The sequence below is a fragment of the Haliotis rufescens genome, unplaced genomic scaffold (genome assembly GCF_023055435.1).
Source record: "Haliotis rufescens isolate VD_foot unplaced genomic scaffold, xgHalRufe1.0.p SCAF_45, whole genome shotgun sequence".
NCBI classification, from domain to species: Eukaryota; Metazoa; Mollusca; class Gastropoda; order Lepetellida; family Haliotidae; genus Haliotis; species Haliotis rufescens.
In genome coordinates, this window is record NW_025964168.1 from 64803 (window position 1) to 85656 (window position 20854).

Sequence of the window (20854 nt, forward strand, 5' to 3'; positions counted from 1 at the left end):
TACATTGTCAACATGTTTATTAACGAAACAGGTGTCCTTAACGTCTCTATTCCACACAAGACTGTACAACAAATACACACTGGTACAAATAGCCTCATTAGCTGAGTACGAACAGTATTCACAGATTGTTTTCATCACAAATGAAGGATTGCAGAGCGTCATTAGAGTCAGTATCATCAAATATTTAACTGAGATTCTGCTTTACACAGACTGTGACCAATGGAATTGTTTCTCCCATCATCACATTCCAATGATTACCCAACATGACATACAATGAAAACGCATATTCAACTTTAACTTGAGGACAAGCAAACGATTTTAGCAGTAAATATTTACAAAGAATGATGACGGTGTGACAAAATGACATTGTTGTTTTTGATAATCTAAAGTCCAAAGACACATAATACCTTAATCACTTTTGTTACCATTTTGTAAAATAGTAAAAGAAATGGGAATATGTGTTTTCAAAGTGTTTCAGAAAATAATCATTGCAAGAGAGTGCATATCTTCACTCTTTTGTGACTGACCAACACTTGAGCAAAACATATAGATAACACAGGATCAACTACTTCCAAGGATATTTGCCACATCTATATATGTACAAAATATTACATGTAATATTTGTGGAAAATAATAAATAATATTGCAGAAAGATAATCAGATTCAGTTAAAGAACATTTGCTGGAAGGGAAATGCAGCTTCTACACAAGTGGCCTGTATGCAAGGTGCTTGCTGCAGTAGCTGCAGTGCAGTGGTGCACTTGGTGGGTCAGCCGCTCTACTGGAGGACCTTCCTGTCTGTTGGATCTGAAACAGCCACAACACTCAGTTACACCCAACACTATATCCCCTATATTAAATGTACTGAGCAATACGATACATTCCAAATAAATGATTTGCTAGAGACAAAAGTCCTTTGGATATTTTCGTGATTTTAGCAAATTATTACAAGATATGCTATTTATACCATCACCGGAATTAATAAATATATTCAGGACATTTTGGATGACAAAAAGACAATGTCCTAGAACTGATCTGAAAGGATGAGTTGTTATGATTACTATTTCATGCAATGATACCATATGAACTAGTTATTACCAAGATTACACATCATTAGAAAGTGCAAAGAGACCTTCATTAAAGTCATCTTTCACATGATCCATGGTGGCCATTTTGCCAGGAATTCAGAGTGAATACGTACAGTTACAATAGAACAAGGGGCTGATGATAATAACTGTATCACATGCATTTCAACACTACTACACATGACAACATATGATATATAGTATGATTGTCTTTCTAAAGCATGCACCGATAACATCACAGATACAACATTCAAGTACACAATTATTAATATGGATACATTTTCAATGTCTGTTTGAATATGAAGAATCTTTTTACTTGTTAATAATTTAAAACACCAAAATAATCATAAATGTATCTGACATAAAATTAACTTCAGAAGGATTCCTACTTTCAAAAATCTGTTAAAAAATGGCTCTCATTACACGTTCACAATAATTATTCCACACAAAGTCCAGAAAGAACAAGGCACTGAGTTAGACCCACAAAAATACATTTATGGTTTCACCTGACTTTTACACAAACAATAAATATTTCATAATATAAAACAGTTAGACACAATGAAACACCACTCTCCACCTGCCCACACCTGCTTCACTGGAAACACCGGGCGGTCGGGTAGCCTCATGGTTAAAGCATTAGCTCGTCACGCCGAAGACCTGAGTTCGATTCTCGACATGGGTACAATGTGTGAAGCCCATTTCTGGTGTCCCCCGCCGAGATATTGCTGAAATATTGCTAAAGGCCGCATAAAACCATAAAACTCACTCACTCACTGGAAACACTCAAAATCTAGTGAGTGAGTATGGTTTTACACCGCCTTAAGCAATATTTCAGCAATATCATGGTGGGGACACCAGAAATGGGTTTCACACATTGTACCCATGTGGAAATCAAACCCGGGTCTTCAGCGTGATGAACGAACACTTTAAAAACATCTAGTAATGTGCATTGGTTTGTACATGTGTTATGAGTTAGTATTGACATGCATCAAGTTGTTAAAACAGTGAGAAACCAAGCCCTTTCACAGAGTGGCTTAGGCAACTCTTTCTTTATTTTTGGTTTAAGGAACTGACCTAACAAACCCTTACATCTATTTTCCTTTTCCCAACACTCTGGTTCTGATGGCTAGAGAATCAAAAATATATACACTGTAACCACACAAAAAATGTAGTGAAAGTTTCAGATGATCATTGCGAAAACTTCTGATGTAAAACCTCACGTACATGTTTCTGTATTAATATTGAACATCCTGCACTGTAAACAGAATAAGCACTTAGCTTTGCCCACAGAACCTACTGCCCCAAATAACTTTATAGATAATAAACAAGAATTAGAAAAAGATATTTTATCTTAATTTCTGCTTCAATATACCGAAGCAAAATGGTTAGGCAAAAAATCTGTTTAAGCCTTAAAATAAAGAAAGTGTGTCCCTTCTGCTACATCTACTGTATGTAATAATACAGTAGTGCACAGGTCAGTTTGTGAAGGTCCCTCGACAACAGTTAGTGCCCCCACTCACCATCAGGTTAGAGCAAAGAAATGCTGTGGATTAGAATAGTTCAGGCACACTTTCATTTAATGCATGTTACTCTAAGTCGATGACAAATGTAATGTATTAGAGATGGGTTGCCTTTCATCCAGACTGATCAAACCTCACAGTATTATTCTAACAGAGAGTGAGTTGGGCTTAACACCGCTTTGAACAGTATTCTAGTTACAGGTTAATGTGGGAGGAAAGCCCAAAATGATGCAGGTCTCAGACGTTTACCACTTTGGTGAAACCCATGAGCACGGGTATGGTGCTGACAAACCTAGAAACATGATGAGGAACTGGGATTCAAACCCATGATCCAAGGTTTCTGACATGCCCAAAGGACGCAACTCTGCACAGCAAACTGCGGCACCTTAGACAACTGGGCCACCTGTGCCCTCCCTCACAGGACATTTTACCCAGGGCCGGGCAGGAAATGAAGCCATGAGCCACTTTAGTGATAAAGGATGCATCCCACAATCAGGCCTTACTTCATGAACTGAGGGAGTTCTATGTTTGGATGAAAGGTTTGCCAGGAACAATGTATCAATATACATCAATATATTAGAAAGATATGGTGAGTACAAATAAATCAGGTTAGTAGCACTACGATGCACATAATAGAAAGAAAATAATAAAACTAAGAAGAAGAAGAACAAAATCTCCCAATAAATTGCGGGTGAAACTGAAAAAGTGTAGTTCCTGTCATAGGTTTGCCAGAAATATGTCTTGTCAGCAACAAATTACAGTCTACATTCATAATCATAGACATGGGCTTAATATTGGAGTCCTATGGGTGAGTCATTGATCTTCTCTTCTAGATTTTTTGAATGTGTATTTTGAATCCATAAAACTTTCATAGGTGGATTCAGAGGGGGATCAGACCCCCCTCCCCCTTTGAAAACTAAATGAAGTATGTTGTAGACAATCTTCCCCCTCCCCCTGAGACTAGAGAGAGGATTTTGATATTTTGGACCCCCTCCCTTGCAAAAATGCTGATTCAGCCCTTGATATATAGCCCTATTTTCTTGCAAGGACCCTTGTTTTCGGTCTAAATTTCGAAAATTGAACTTGCATATACATGATATATATAGTAAGTCTCAATAAGTGATTACTTCTGAAAATATATAGTCGTATTCCAGCTACATTGTCTACATGGATACCTATGACAGAAAGGTGTTGATATGTTAGTGCAATAAGTAGGTCAGCAGAACTTACAGGAAAACAGAAGCCTAAGACAGAAAGTATGTCTACAACTAGTTAATGCCATGAGTATGCTAATCATCCTCGATTATCAAGTGTACCTTATCTCCATTCCATTGTAATAACACTTGGACCCGTTTGCTATATATAGATTTGTTTCTGAAGGTCGTCACCACCTCCATCGCTCTTATCTTTACCTTAGCACAAAACTTTACGCTCATGATTGATATGACAAGACGGATATTATTTAGTGTTGAAACCAAGCTAGGGTGGCAAATAGGTCCATATTTATATTAATATAATGGAGATATAATGCACTGGATGGGTTAGCACTGACTTATAACAAATGAAGTGACCTACCACTCAACAATCACACAATCTTCATGTTAACACCTTGGGAAACACAAACAATCATAGAATGCACTGTTATGGTACATGCTGTATGCATGATGATGCATTATGGACATCAGTGTAAATATAAACAAAATAAGGAGAACAGAAAGATAATAAGGAGAATAGAAACAAAGTAAGAAAGGCAGGCAGCAAAGGCATTGGACAAGTATATAACATTAAACACATGATAACAGTGTAACATGAATCCCCCACTCAGAGACATTATACTGACTCCAAGCCGACCAGTCCTAGTTTTAGCCCCTAAACGCCGAGCGCCAGACAGGGCAACAACAAGTAGTATGACGCTGACGTAGATTGAACCCCCGACCTTCTGCTCTCGGAGCAGATGCTCCACCACTTGTCCACAGAGGCGAACTGATCTTTATGTCATGCACAGACACTGGTATAACCGTTCATATGGACATTTCAAATTTAATAAGAACACAAGACTGACATTATGTGCATCGATCCATGTAACTGGGATACGATGACATGCCATCAACCAAGTCAGCGAGCCTGACCACCCGATCTGGTTAGTCGCCTCTTACGACAAGCAGAGTCGCCATTTACGGCAAGCATGGGTTGCTGAAGACCTATTCTACCCCGGATATTCACAGGTAAAAAAAACAGACTTGAAGTCTAGATCATGTGACACTGTGCAGCTCGCCACAACCAACACTGGCATAAAGGGAACAAAAAGGGGAAGTAACTCATGAAGAAAGCAGGAAGGCTTGTCGGGTCTGCACAACTGGTCTAAGGGAATGCAATAACCACACTACAGTGGAGTACAGAGTTGAAGTCGCTCTTGTTGAAAGCAGAAGGGGATGAAGAGATTGAACAACTGTTCAGAGAGCATGTGATCAAAGGGCAGAAAACCAACCAGCACATCTAGTTCAACCATGGTGCAAGTTGTCTGAAGGAGCAACAGTCAGGTCATTACGAGGGTTGAGGAAAGAAATGACATCCATTACCACATGTAAGGAATGTGGTTGTAAGAGAAGAGCTATGATTGTGTCGGCCGACGGGGCAAGACATTCCTAGGAAGGAACAGAGTTAAACAGCTACATTTGTCATACTGTAGACAACAGGACTACAAAGACTACAAAGAAAGATGGGACTGGTAAACATAATAATAAACATATCAATATCAAAACAAATCATTTATGACCTGATCTACATGCTTTTGAGTAAAACTATGCAACTATCCCTAACATGCTTAATGTCAAGTATGATTAGTTTGTAAAATGTTTAAACAATGTGAAGGTCATTATTAAATTTATATAAATGAATATATATATTACTCAACTTTTGATAGGGATATTCAGGGTTAGAAACTAACAGTTTTTGTATCAGTATCTTACATACACATATCCTAAACTGATCATTGTGGTACGATAGGAATATCCCTACTAAAAGTTGAGCAGCAGTCTGTGACGTGAGCCATCGGTCCAAAGTCTGAATCTATTATATTTCATCATACTCAGTTTTCTCAGTTAATAATAGTCCAAATATCATTAACACTCAAATGTAGTTTTTCTTATGAAAATGATCTCGCAAAAGCAGTCGGGACTAGTACAAGTAAACTCAAATGCTTGTTGCCACAGACTGGAGAGAGGTATGGCAGTTTAACATATGAACTGTTGAAGATTGTGTAACGCTCTGATTGTTGCCACTACCGTACATACCATGTTTTTGTCTTCGGTTTGAGGTCTTCTATGATAGCTTGGATCACCTCTGTGGTTGTAGCCTGTCCGCCAACATCAGGTGTTTGTGTCTGGGGAGAATACACAGAAACAAGTATACAACACCATGTTATCATATCATTATAAACCTATCACTGTATTACCCTACATCGCATTAGGTTCCTGACAACCTGGGGTAAACCTAGTAACCAGCTCGTCTTCCACACCTAGGTTTTGAAATGGGTCACTCATGAACCTGCTTTGAGGTCTGACATAAAGTAATATTTCAATAGTAATACCTAGGCTTTTTTTTCTCTCTCACAAACTTTGATCCATTTTCTTTTATACCGCAACATGCTGTATTGTTTCACTATAAGGTATCTCAATGTTTTCTTATTTTTTTCTGGTATTTTTTGCATTTAGGCAGTTCTTAAGTTTCTTCTATCTTATAATACGAAGCAGCTGAGTGGAAAAGTAGAACCAAACACATGATGGTAGCACAAAGTAGTCTAATCATTGTTCAATGTGCTTTACGGAAGAGAGGAAATTCTCCTTTTGAGGCGGTCCCTATCACTAATGGCATTTACATGTTGGTGGCCATGACAGTTTCTGTATGGATGCTACCTTCTTTGTGGGCAACACCGTCATTCACCTCCTGAATGGATAAGGATTATCGAGATATATGGTGTTTTACACCAATAGTGCCCGTCTTTGTTATTAATGCTGCAATCAGTAATATTACAGAGTCTAGGCTAGACAATCCAGTGATTAATATAAGCAACAATCCACACTATCAGGGTATGTTGACACAAATGAACCAAGTCTGCGAGCCTGACCACCAGATCATCTCTTATGGACAGCACACCCGTTGCAAGGAACCTATTCTAACACCACCAATCTTTCAAATGAAAAACTTAAAATAATGTACAACCTTTTCCGAAAATGTTTCCTTACACACTGTTTGAAGTGAAACTCATCACCATAACAGTGTATATAATATGTCATCATTTTCTTGGATCAATGTATTCAAGTGAAAGTCGATACAACATTATTTACCATAATTAGAGAGAAGGCTGATGGTACTGGTACATCTACTAGACTGTCATTGACTGTCAAAATGATAGTAGTGTTGTTGATTAGGTACATCAATGAGGCTAGACAACGATGCAATTACGTTGTGTATAACATTGTTGGCATTGTGATGAGTGAGTGAGTTCAAATTAAACGTCACATTGGCAATATTTCTGCCATGTCAAGATGACGGCCCTGTGATGTGTACCCTACAAGTTTCATATATCACCCCATATAACAAGCCTGTACCTCATGCTTTCCTAGCACATCCATGGTGGACTCTCTGATGAGTGTGGCATGGCGATGATGACTGAAACAGAATGTATATCACGTCAGCAGGGATACAAACCTGAAACATCCAGGAGCTGGGGTGGGATGATGTATAAGAACAACCTGAAAAGCCTGAACTGCTGCTAGCCAACTGGATGCTATTAATATCAGACAAATATAGTGAGTGAGTGAGTTGGGTTTAACGCCGCTTTAAACATTATTCCAGTTATATCACAGCGTGTCAGCTTAATATCGGAGGAAAGCCCGAAGTGATGCAGGTCTCAGACGTTTACCACTTCGGTGATACCCACGAGCACGGGTATGGTGCCGACAAACCTAGAAACATAATTGGGGTGATTCGGGATTCGAACCCACAATCATAGGTTTCTGGCGTGCCCAAGGGACGCAACTCTGCACAGCGAATCGCAGCGCCTTAGACGACTGGGCCACCAGTGCCCCCTCAGACAAATATACCTCGAGATAGTGGGCCAGTGCCAATTTGTATACTTGCTGCAGTATTCTGTCGGTGAATAAATACTGTTATGAGCAGTAGAAACTGTTGTACATTTATTTGCATTGATTGTCAGCAGCAGCAAATGATTGAAGTGCTTGTAAAATGTTAAGAGCTGTTGATTGCGCCAAGTGGAATTTTAGAGTTACTGCCCTTGCATACATGACCATGGCAAGCTTGATAATTTGTGAAGTTTTGGGATGGGACAGTTTCTAGAAGGCTGGCTGTAACTATATAAGAGTGATATGAGGGCGATTCAAGGCCTTTTTCAACCTGACTTGTGTCTTACCTACCTGCCAAATGCAGATTATAAACCTATTTGTTAACATCTATTCCTGCCATCTTCCAACACTATTCAGGATTCAAGAATGGAGACAGGACAATTTCATGACTTTTGACATTGACAAAATTCAAATCTCATTAAAATAAAATTTTAGTTCTCACTACCGCTAAACAAAGATGTAAGGACATCACATTACGGGTCACGTCGGAACGGCCTTTCATCTGATCAATCACAGCGTAACTTACCAGATCAGGACAGTGACAGTCGGAATGTCTTTTCTAATCATGCAACCTCGAAAAGGTTAACACAGGGTACTCCAGTTGAAGGCTGTAGGACCGATTCTGTCAAAATGATTGTCTATTTCTCGCTTCAATGGGATAAACATTTGAGATGGAAGAGACTTCGTAATCAGGAATGGAAGTCTTTAGTTTTAAACTAGTACCGTAATGCTTGAGAAAGCTGCTTTCTGTTTGGCTAATGTCTTCTTGTCATGCATTTCACAACACAAAGATTTAGGACTACTTGCTTCTTATTAGTGGAATCTCTTGACAAACATGGGGCACAAGGGTATCCTGCTCTGAAATCTCCTCATGGAGGATTCTCAAGAAATCACTGGTAAAACATACACTCTTTTTTCTCTAACACTATTTAAATATACTGACAGAAGAAATAGCACTTTGTGTACCTCATGTTCGGTCCCATTCTTTCTAGAGACTCCAATTCTAATGGAAGATCTGTTAAAATTGACAGAGCTACCACCCTTCTATTCACAGTGTTTGACACAAACACTGGTCAGCTGCACCGAGTCTAGAATATTTCCTTAAGGACCAGGACCCCGGTCCACAAAGCGATCTTAGCGCTATGACTGTCGTAAGTCAGTGTTAAAGAAAGGGAGTTACGATCGACTTAGCGCTAAGATCGCTTTCTGGAACAGGGCCCTGTACAACTCAATAAATGCCGGTCCTGTGGTCTAGTGTTATTTTGGGGATTCACAAAGTAATCTAAGTTTGTACTACTTTTGAAATCAGCGATAGATCGACTCTAAACTCTAAGCAACACCAGCAGCCTTAACAACCCTGCATGGTACAGTGGTCACCTTCGTGACTGGTTTCTCTCTCTAATTACCCACGCTAACATGTTGTATGAACATGATAAAGTATCTGCGAATTAAAACCCTTTTTCAGACAAATTTTGGTCAGGGTCAAACACAGATTCCCACTGCTGCCTGTAGAGACACCTACCCCAGATAGTCGAGCATGTCACAACTGGCCAGAAGCATGCCCGTCGGGTTGGCGATGTTCTTGCCCTTCAAGGTGCGGCCAGAGTTTCGGGTTCCCTGCAAAGACAAAGGTGAATCAATGTTATTTGTCAAAACTAAGATAGACATGGTCATTTATTACTTGCCCGTGAAGAGATCACCTGTTTAATAAAGATACAGCTGTATTACACATTGTGTTATACCAAAATGCGTGCTTATGTATTCTCGGAACACGTTTCATGAACAAATATTGAAAGCTCTCAACATCCCTTGGCTTATTCAACGACATTGCGTGTGGGGATGATAGAGGAGCTTATGCACACAACCTTGTTGCTAGGCTGACGTCACATGGCATTGTTTCACCGATGGATCTTGCATCAAAATTCCACAAACAACGTCATCGGGTATTGTGACGTGATTGTAAACTTTGAGGTGCAAGGCCCGTTCCACAAGGCGATCGTATTGTAGCGCAACGACTGTCGTTAGTCTAAGTTGAAGTAAGAGTTGCATAACCTTAGTGCTATGATAATTTTTGTGGAACGGACACCTGAATACTAAAGGTGGGCCGTTGTATGGTATTAAATTCATACTTTTGACGTGTTTGAAGTATTATTCTGTTAAACTCTATTGGATTATGCCGTGGATTGTGTAGGTGTCAGCCTATTCACACTCAACAGTATAATTCTAAAAATGTTATTAATGGCAAGTAATAAATAAAATACTAAACTCTCGTGTCTGAACTATTCACTCGTTTCATAAAATTGGTATCACACAGGAGCTCATTTAGTATTCTATATTTATACAACTGCCATAGGACACATATTTTGACCATCTTGACTATTGTGATCACAGAAGGAATAGCAGACTGTGATATTAATTTTACTATTAAGATTATGATTTGTTGATATATCATCTCAGATAAACAAAACTTCATGTCTCCAACACATTGCTTATTTAGTTTTCACTATTTGATGACACTTAAGCCAGAGTCGATATGCACTGTTGGCTCCCAACATGAAAGCATGAGAAAATTACTCCAAAATGTTGATTGTTTGTTGTTTAACACCGCACTCAGCAATATTCCAGCTATATGACGGTGGTCTGTAAATAATCGAGTATGGACCAGACAATTCAATGATTGACATCATAAACATTTATCCACGTAGTTGGGATACGATGACATGCATCAACCAATTTAAAGAGTCTGACCACCCTATCCAGTTAGTCGTCGTCCGGATTTTCACTGGGCTTCAACAAGTTGAGGTGATCGTGACCAATATTGACATACCCCACCAGCTCCACAAACCCAGTTCTGATAGTCACGTGATTCCAGCCAATACACAGAAGTAGGAAGTTATTCCAGGAGCGATTAAGTCGGATTAGAGTTGAACTTCGTAAGGCAGAAAAACCAAGTTACTCAGGTAATACCGGGTAAGTAATTACGGTTTCAGTGAAACGCATATGTACCAGCGATCATAATACTCAGCTGATCCTGTCACAGCTAAGGGACACAACTCTTCAGTTAATTCAAGTCCACACGGCCACCAGTTCCCCGAAATTTATAAGGAAACAGTAATTGAGAGTCAAGGTGCTGCAACATTAGCATCAAAACTGAATGGACAACATAGGCCTGCATAGTCCTGTGTACGGTTACTGTGCCAAATAGGGAACAAACACATATTACCAGCTGACCATCAGATACAAAAACATTTTTTTAAAAACATACAACATATTTTGTTTAGCCATGTTAACTTGACTTACTGTTTCAAAGACAGCATATTTTTCTCCTATGTTCATGCCAGGCACAACCCCTGCCCCGCCCACTAGTCCGGAGGCGATGCTGCCCAAGATGTTGCCGTACAAGTTGGGCATGACGAGGACATCGAACTGCTGCGGCCGAGACACCATCTAGTGGGCAGGGAGCAACACACATTAACTACTGGCAATCAGAAGGATACAAAATCATGTTAATGTGAAACATATATTTCTTTAAGCATGTTAAGATTTTGGTTTGGTTTGGTTTGTTTGTTCAACACCGCAACCAGCAATATTCCAGCTATATGACGGCGGTCTGTAAATAATCGAGTCTGGACCAGACAATCCAGTGATTGACATCATGAGCATCGATCTACACAATTGGGATCGATGACATGCATCAAACCAAGTCAGCGAGCCTGACCACCCGATCCCGTTAGTTGCCTTTTACGACAAGCATAGTTGCTTTTTACGGCAAGCATGGGTTGCTGACTACCTATTCTACCCCGGATCTTCACGGGGAATTTCTTTAAGATGCAGTATCACATTCAAATATAATTTCAGTGACAAACATTCAAGACTCCCTCCCTAAAATTCAAGGCCAATCAAATTTTAAAAATCAGTACACCTTCCACCATTTGCCTGTGGTACACTCTGGGCCCTTTTCTTCTTGAAGTTTGTTACAGATGCAGGCTTACAGGGTTCTAAAGGGGGTAGCCTAGATTAACATTTAGTCTATGAAATCTTATATTACACAATATCCTTCTTGACTCTAAAAATAAAAAAATAATTTTCCCGATGCTGATGTGGAATAGAGCTAGCTAGAGCTGGCTAGACTTGCTTTTGTATACGTTTCTAGATTGTGTTCTTTTTCATAAAATAAATAAATTCCACAGTCATGGTGCAGGACTGGTGGCAGCCAATTACTGGAAGGAAGCTAACTATGGACACTGGCTATTAATAGATAGTATACAAATAGCTTTCTCCATAGGTTTAAAAGATTTTAAAAGCATATAGACTCTATTTATTTCTGAGAACTTTACATTAGAAAATGAGAAAATACAAGGAGTTCACAAGGCCCATTATCTATTTTAAAGGCCTATTAAACATCTCAATTCAATGGCTTTTTTCAACATGCCTCAAACTGCAAGGCCACGTAAGACCATGTGAACAATGAGTGTTTCTGCAATGCATTTTGTATGAGGAGACCTATCACTTCACAGCCGAAATATTCAGGTTTACGTGTTTGTTGTTTTAGGGAGGGAGAACAAAAATATTGTTTGAGAGTGAAATAATTCTGATATATATAGTATGATAAAGAACAAGAACACTGATATACATAACAAAACCAAAAGTTTCTCTTGAGGAATTTAAGAATGTAGGAATAAATAATATCAGGATATAAGTCTCATCTGCAAAACATTTATTCAATCAATGAATTTGTCATATGCAACTGAAAAATATCTCATTGTGTTAGATACAGCTATTTGATCAAAACTGTCCAAACATTTTATACAGTATACATACATTGATACAACTGAAATTAATTTCTAAACCTATAACCCATATATCATTAAAAATATTTTGATAATACATATTGTTTTCAATAAGTGTTCCCTTATCTTGCTAGTTACCTGCATGCTTGCGTTGTCAATAATCATGTCACCAAACTCAATATCAGGATACGACTTGGCCACATTACGGCAGCACTCGAGAAATAAGCCATCACCCAGCTTCCTGAAATATGAAAATGTTTTTGTCAATCACTGATGCACCACAGGAAACATCAGACATACAAGCAAATCCATGACACGATCGTCTTCACAGAATGATAAATCCTTTTTTGTGTTGACCTTTCAGATGACTGTCAAAAATTGTTTGCCAAAATCCTAATTTAAAATCTCAGGAAACATGTTAAGAGGGTCAAAAGTTTAAAAGTCTGCAGCTTAATATATCAAGAGCACAGCTAATCTCTAACTCTGCAGAGAGTGAACCTTTCTGTCAATCCAAGAGGTATGTTAAGTAAAGGTTTGATTCTAAATATCTATCAATATTATTCTTTTTTACAATACTATGCTAGTTGTAAATCCCTGTGAATATTGTGCCTGGAGTTTGTGTTTACGACTCACATGATGTTGGCCTTGTGGATCGCTGTGACCTTCCTGCGGCCATGTTTGACGGCAAAGTCGAAGGCATACTTGGCTATACGGCTGGATTTCTCCTCTGTGATGATCTTCAGACTTTCCACCACACCAGGTACGTTCTGACAAAGAAGCCCTTCAGTCATTCTCATGTTTCTACACATGGTTTACAATCTGTATACTTTTGAATGAAGGAAAAGGGATCAAATCTAGTTTTTGTGATTTATACTGGAGTCTGAGATAGCACTAAACCAACAGTCTCCCCAACAGTCCCAGTATCAACATAAGGACTCATGACAAACATCTTATCACAGTGAGCTATTTCTACTCCTGGATATCATTAATGTGAGGGATGGTGCCACACAGGGACTTGGGTTGGAATAGGTCTCTAGACCTTCTTGCCTGTGCGCCGCCATTTGTTTGACGCAAATGCACGTGATATGAGAGGTGGAATCTGATTGGTCAGTAGGAGAGACATAAAAGGTACATAACTTGTAATAGCCACTGCAGGAGCTACGATCAAGCCCAGAAATTCCAACCTAGTTCGGCAAGGGTGGAAACTGGACTTCTACAGTCTGGTAACTCCCTTGCCTCATCACCTAAGATGCTGCATCACCAACATGCTACATTCATAGCCGGATGTAGGATGTGTCTACAAGCACTTATTTCACCTTATATTAAAATACTAGCTTCTGATTGGTTAAGGAGAGGGCAATTATTTTCCATGTAGCCAGCGCATGTAACCCTTTGAGAAATCAATCAAAACACAAGAGTTACTTGCATATCTCAAACAAGTATCGTTGAGTTGAAATTAACCGATGTTTCTGCTAAAGCATTGGGTAAAGGGAAGTAACTCTGTTCGTTTGTGTCGTCTGTTACAAATTTTGCTAACTCAGTCAAACTGCGGGCATATATTCTGGACCTGTATGAATGAATGTCGGTAAGATAAATTCATTGTCATCCAATCTGGAGGCGTATATGGTGTAATGTACCCTGTGTGGGAGCCTGACAGCTCAGGGTACATAGGCTCACACACAGGGTACATCGGCTCACACACAGGGTACATCGGCTCACACACAGGCTACATCACACCATATACGCCTCGAGATCAGATGACAACTTATAATGTACTGGGTAGCAGATGACGCCTGACAGCAAGCAGACTGACCTCATGCTCGAGTGAGGTATACTCCCCCTCTGTGTTTTCTCGGATGAGGATGATGTCGAGGTTGTCATGACGAGAGGAGAAGCCAGGGATGCTCTTACACCAGACAATGCTGGCAAACAGGTTCAGCTTGGTTCTACAACAGGTGGTGGTGCAGTGAAGATTGATTTTAAACCAGCAAACACCAAAATGGGCATCACATATTATACCTATCTCATGTTTATTTCATGTGGTGGTGGAAAGAAGATTGATTTTAAACCAGCAAACACCAAAATGGGCATCACATATTATACCCATCTCATGTTACTGTCAATAGATTTTCTTTCAGTGTTAGAAATAGGCACTAGTCCCCTAGTCCTTGCAAAACTGCCCAATAGTTAAGGTATCATAAGGAAAAGTAGAAATTTTCCATTGTTAAGGGTTTTGCTATATGTTATCATTATAAGAACTAGTGGACTAAAAATGTCAGTTTCTACCGCTGTGTTGTGTAACGCAACCGTCAGCAATATTCCAGCTATACCACAGTGACCTGTAAATAATCAAATCTGGCATAGGAAAACCTGTGGTTGATGACAGGTTAAATTTCCATGCAGTGAATATTGTGAAAAAATAAAATACTTGAACAAAGGCAAATATTCTGATAAAGACATCTAAAAATGTAGGTTTAATACACAAAACATACTTACTATTGGAGCTTATACAATACTAACCTTAGAGCAACATTCATTGAAGAAAATGTTGGATCATCAAATTTTGTCTCAATATTGCCTGAAAACATGAAAAAAATGAAACATTATGTAATGTAATGTAATACATTTTGAATAATATCACATATATCATGAGACATCAAGAACCAAGTCCAACTTTTAATTAGCTTCTAAGGATTCAAACAGCTATACAATTACCTAATTACATAATTACTATATGTCATACTGAATTACGTATACCTTTAATGGCCACCCCATTTCTCTGTACTGATAGTAGGGCCCCCTGCATGTGTTCCAACTCAGTGGTAGTAGCATTGATCTCCACAATCTCAAAGTCTATGGGGGCACCTGCATATCTGTAAGTAGATAGTGCATCATCATCATCATCATCCTCATCATCATCATCATCAATGTATTCATCATCATCATCATCAACATCATCATCATCTTCATGATGTCATCATCATCATCATCATCATCCTCATCATGTCCGTATTACGTCTGGTGTAACACATTGACTAAAGTGATTAGGACTACTTGTGGCTACAGAACAACTGTTAAACAAGAATCAACCTCAGTATTGTGGACCCAATCTTCCTGAGGCAAGAGAGTTAACCGACTACAGAATTCCCTTGCAGAACTAGGTCGGAGTTATGGAGTAATATTTTGGCTGGACTAACGAGTTCAATCAAAATCGCGTAACAAAATCGTCATCCGGTTCATAAAGTGCCGTGAAGATTTCGATCAACTGCAAGAGTTGCAAGGCATGTGTACCGCCAACTCGGCGTCAACAGATATTTTCCAAATCTTTTCACGTTTTTAATCAAGGTAATTACAGGACATTTTGCACTTGGCGAAGTAAGAACCGTGTTATTATTTGGATTATTATATTTGTTATAATATGGATTTTGATTATCAATAAGATCGTCTTGACTGGGTACCACATTGAAGCAAATGCAAGTCATATGAAAGGTCGAATCTGATTGGTCAATAGCAGGGACAAAACTCGTAATAACCACCAGTGGCGCTTTGACCGAGCCCAGAAATTCCAGCCTAGTTCCGCAAGGATGGAAACTGGACTTTTATAGACAGTTAACTCTGTTGCCTGGGGAAGATGCATGGACCCCAAGTTATGTAAGATAAGGTAAAACCCTGCCTGTCAGTATACACATTACATGAACAACACATTTTCTCTTTGCAACACTATTTGATATCATTCAAGTGACAAAATAACAAAATAACCATCTACAATTTGCCTGAAAGTGGCACCCGTGGTTGATGTGGACGCTGACTGCTCACCTGAAGACATCCCTCACATGGCCCAGTAGCTCCGGCCCACACCCATCCCCAGTCAGCAGCGTCACAGTATGGCGCCCACCATATCGAGCTAGAGACTCAAACTGAAATAACACCACACATCACTTCACCTCTTCTCTCATCTGTAGAAAAATTACCAAAACAATACCATTTCCAATACTTTTCATGGCTTGTATAGGTTAGTTATTGAACGCCACTATGACTGAAATATGCTTTTATGACATAAAATCAAACGTCTGCAACTTTAGCCACTGTCTGAAGCCTGTGTCGTGTAAACTTAGTTTACAATAGTCCGCATAATAAAGACCAATATTAACTGAAAATTATGGTGAGAGCAAGTAGACTCAAAACTTTCAACAATTACTGCCAAGACCAAGTGTTTCTGATTGGTCTTTATTCTAGGAGACTCACTTCTATCTAAAATGTCCAATAGAGTATTGTCAAAACTAGTAAAAATATTAAAGAATGTCTTTGATCACATTCAAAAATAAATAAAGTTATGAAAATGTTCTAGAATTTCTTAAATCCAATTGTCTCCAGCAAAAGCTTTGCAAGACCAGTCAAGTGTATAAATACCATTATAACTGATTAACACTGCTCCACTCATGCATTGCAACTTAGTGTGCAATCCTGGAAAACGGAACTCCCATAATGTGTAATTACTTCAGCCAAGAAGCCTAGCTCTAGTTAAGATCCCATAGGACTATAGGTAATAATATACCAGTAGTACCGTATCTTCTTGTGTATAGAATGTCCTGAAAATTGGCACTATTATAACATGGAATTACTTCAGCCAAGGAATCTAGCTCTAGTTAAAGATCCCATTGGACTATAGGTAATAATATACCAGTAGTACCGTATCTTATTGTGTATAGAATGTCCTGAAAAATGGCACTAATATAACATGGAATTACTTCAGCCAAGGAACCTAGCTCTAGTTAAAGATCCCATGGGACTATAGGTAATAATATACCACTAGTACCGTATCTTCTTGTGTATATAATGTCCTGAAAAATGGCACTAATATAACGTGGAATTACTTCAGCCAAGAAGCCTAGCTGAAGTTAAAAAATACCATAGAACTATAGGTAGTAATAATTTAGTATGGGTACCAGTGTGTGCACACTATGAATTTTTATTATTTTTCAACACAAAGACATTTCCATGATTACTTTGGCCTGATAAGACCTGAAATAGCATGTTAATAGATAAACAAAGATGTACTTAAGTTAGTCCTGTTATTACACTATCTGGTTACAATAAGTGAACATTGTCCATCTGGATTTACGTTTAATTTGTAGTTTGTAATATTAATTACATGGTCTGCATAACCCCCTTTATTTCTAATCCTGGATAATTACAACTTGCCCACTCCCTAATTTGTTCAGCCCCAGATGTAAACAGCAGTTTAGGGTTCTACCTGTGTACTAGTGGCAGTTGTCACATAATTCCTGTCTGTGTTTCCATAGTGTGCACTTGCAACCTTTCCAACTGAGACCTGAAAAAGAAATATTCACTTAAATACAACTAACCATATTAAGTTCATATTAGTTTAAGGATGTCTACAGTATGTGTACTGTTTGCAGGTATTTATGATAGATGATATAATTAAACTTTACAATCTTAAAAAGGAGTGAGTGAGTGAGTTGGATTTAACACTGCTTTGAACAGTATTCCAGTTATGTCATGGCGTGTCAGCATGATGCTGGAGGAAAGCCCGAAGTGATGCAGGTCTCAAATGAAAAACAGACAAAACCCAAGAAACATAGAAACATACTCAGAGCGAACTGGGATTCGAACCCACAATTGTAAGTTTCTGTGCAACAGCGAATTGTGGCACCTAAGATGACTGGGCCACCAGTGCACTCTTTAAAAATGAGGATAGTCCACATTCTATTGAGTTACCCCCATTACTAAACTGCGATACTAATTTTAAACTGTTGCTGTAGAGGCCTATAGGGAAATTACACACAGTTTTGCATAGCAATTAAAAATTATTATTATCATTTTTTCTTTGTTTTCACCAAGTATGGATTAAATGTTCATCTAGAAGAAAACATCAATATTTATACAAGATAGTGTGCTGTAGGAAATGGATAAACAAAATACACATTTACGTATTTCCTCCAATTTCTAACAGGCAGCAACATTTGATTGATGACATCATAATGGGCTTAGATGTCACGAAACAAAGGTTATAAAGTGTTATACAGTGACATCATTATTTAATGTACTTTTGCTGTAAGCAATAAGTGACCTGTTTTGTTTGACATATACGTGTTTGATCTTGCCTGCATCACTATTTCATTTTTCACGTAATTCAATTGGCTAAAATGGTTATAAATTGGAACTAATATACATATATTATTTTTTCGGTTCATTAATTTTCATTATTACACACAAGAATGCAGTTTATTAGGGATATTATATTGGCGCTGAACACATCCAAATATAGCTAGTATTAGGGTAGGTTACCCCGAACTCTATCCTTAGCCCTTTTATCCCCTTTTGTGTCGAATACTTTGGCTACTGGAAACTGTCCTGGAACATTTCACCGGCTACATTTTTTCAGTACTGATTCAAAAGCGAACTCACTGTTGTGTCGTCACTCATGCACATGCCTCCCTCGTTCCTTACTATTATCCACATCATCCTAACAGTGTTCCCCACCACACTTTTCTGTCACAAAATCCACCCGACGAATTATTAAATACCATATCATTCATGCGTACTCGCGAATTCGCCTGGAGCCTGGAGCCGTTTTCAGTTCGCACCATATCCGATCATTCCTCGCCACTCGGTATCTTGTAGATTACGGAATGGGATGAGTGTGCTAAAGGGCATCGGGATCATTCGTAAGTGTCCGTAGACTAAAGTCACAAGACACCATGCCTACCCGTAACCTTCGCAAGTGCCTGTCACCTATTCGACCCTTTTCGTTCAGTTCCATAATGTCGTAGGCATGACTAGGTAAATTTGCACTTTGTTTTACAGTGTGGACGTAGCTCAGTCGGTTAGCTGTCGGGCTAACAATCCGAAGGTCACGAGTTCGCGTCCGACGGATTCTCACAAAAACTGGTTGCTTGCCTTTGAGACATGTGACCTACGTAGAGACCGTCCTCACGAGAAGTTGTGGTACTGTATTCTAAAGGTGCACAGTAAAGACAAACTCAAACCAGCATCCTAACAATAAACAAACAGACTCAAGAGAGGGGACGGCATTATTAATTTGCAGAGAAAGAAACTTGCACTAGCCTGGGCCAGTTTGTTAAAGGCATCATCAGGGCAAGTAGAATTTAAACACTTTGGGGGTTATTGCTATGCCTATATGTTATCACTATTTGGACTACTAGAGCTTCTTGGTTATATTCTACGCCGAGTTTTTCTGTCAGAGTCCACATAATTTGTAAGCCATCAATTCACAATTCAGTTGTCTATTGAGAGCACTGGATAGAAACATAATTTATGCACCACCCCACTCACCCTTCACCCTCCCCCCTCCACACACACACACACACACACACACACACTCACACACACTCACTCACAAACACACAGAAGTCTGTTGAAGTGAAGATTGAAAAATATCAAATCTGATAGTCCCTTCAAAACCTGGTAATCTCATTGGTTTACACGATAGCCTTCACTAAAGAGCTTCGGAATCCTATTCGAATGCTATCTCACCTGAGACAGACGTGAAAAAGCATTGTTTTGTTTCAACAGAGCAGAAAGCAGACGCTTCGTGGGGGCCGCCATTGTAGTGACCTTGACCAACAAGGTTGCGTTTTGTAAATTAAGGAACGGGATTTCTTCTGAATTTGGAATTATTCATCGATATTCTTTTACTGTTAACATCGACGCAGGCTTGGAACGATTGATAACTTACAAGTGTAATAAAATATATTTTAGAAACAGGAATGCATCGATTTGTAAATAAGTTCTCAATGTATATTTCGAGTGCGTTTGAGAAGAAAATACATATAGCATCAAAGGCAACGTGCACTATGAATAATATTTTAAAATTATATTCGGATAATTTTTTTCATGCAATAGGAACTCTATATCCGAATCCACTCGGAAACTTCGGAGCAAGTTTGATTTAACTTGTTAGTCATTCACGCCTCACTGTGGCGTCACGTACAGTGTTGCACGTTCACATTTGACACTAATTAGTCTCGGTCGTAACTGGAATTGGACGTCGGGACGCATTAGGTATATATTGAAAGTGTTGAATGTCTTGTGCTCGTCTCCCCAGTTTTGTGAGTAGGTCCTGTGTATTAGCCCCAAAGCCTTGTGGGCCTTTAATTGCCTGATTGCGACGAATTAACAAGTAAATTAACAAACCGACGAGTAACGTGTTGTGGCGATGGCCAGACAGTCACCTTAATTGTAACATCTCACTGTGCGCGAAATACGCATATGTCGGAAAGCTGGCACGTTAAATTCCCAATTTAAGTAAGTAAGTAAGTAACATTTATAAAT

The 20854-nt window shown here is 38.9% G+C and overlaps 1 protein-coding gene across 4 annotated transcripts; it reads right to left on the bottom strand.

Annotated features, from left to right (window-relative positions):
* LOC124117034 (isocitrate dehydrogenase [NAD] subunit gamma, mitochondrial-like) lies at positions 1–20175 on the bottom strand. 4 transcript variants are annotated; one of them, XM_046478712.2, is made up of 14 exons: positions 20057–20175; positions 17793–17870; positions 16355–16455; positions 15296–15411; positions 15059–15116; positions 14352–14484; positions 13172–13305; positions 12677–12779; positions 11049–11195; positions 9271–9365; positions 7215–7275; positions 5898–5986; positions 2605–2627; positions 1–806 (listed from the first exon to the last, which is right to left on the bottom strand). In XM_046478712.2, exons 1-13 carry the CDS (start codon positions 20126–20128, stop codon positions 2612–2614), a joined length of 1203 nt encoding a protein of 400 aa, XP_046334668.2. In that variant the 5' UTR covers positions 20129–20175; the 3' UTR covers positions 1–806; positions 2605–2611. The 4 variants fall into 4 exon arrangements, with proteins under 4 accessions (XP_046334668.2, XP_046334669.1, XP_046334667.1 ...); XM_046478713.2 differs by lacking the exon at positions 2605–2627 and adding an exon at positions 4180–4212; XM_046478711.2 differs by lacking the exon at positions 2605–2627 and adding an exon at positions 5184–5249.
* Positions 20176–20854: the final 679 nt, after the last annotated feature.

Excerpts from the sequence above, each read along its gene's own strand:
- LOC124117034 (XM_046478711.2), bottom strand. The coding sequence starts at position 20,128 with ATGGCGGCCCCCACGAAGCGTCTGCTTTCTGCTCTGTTGAAACAAAAC. Across the intron at positions 17,871-20,056 it reads CTTTTTCACGTCTGTCTCAG|GTCTCAGTTGGAAAGGTTGC; the intron begins GTGAGATAGCAT and ends TTTCTTTTTCAG. Across the intron at positions 14,485-15,058 it reads TCAATGAATGTTGCTCTAAG|AACCAAGCTGAACCTGTTTG; the intron begins GTTAGTATTGTA and ends CACCTGTTGTAG.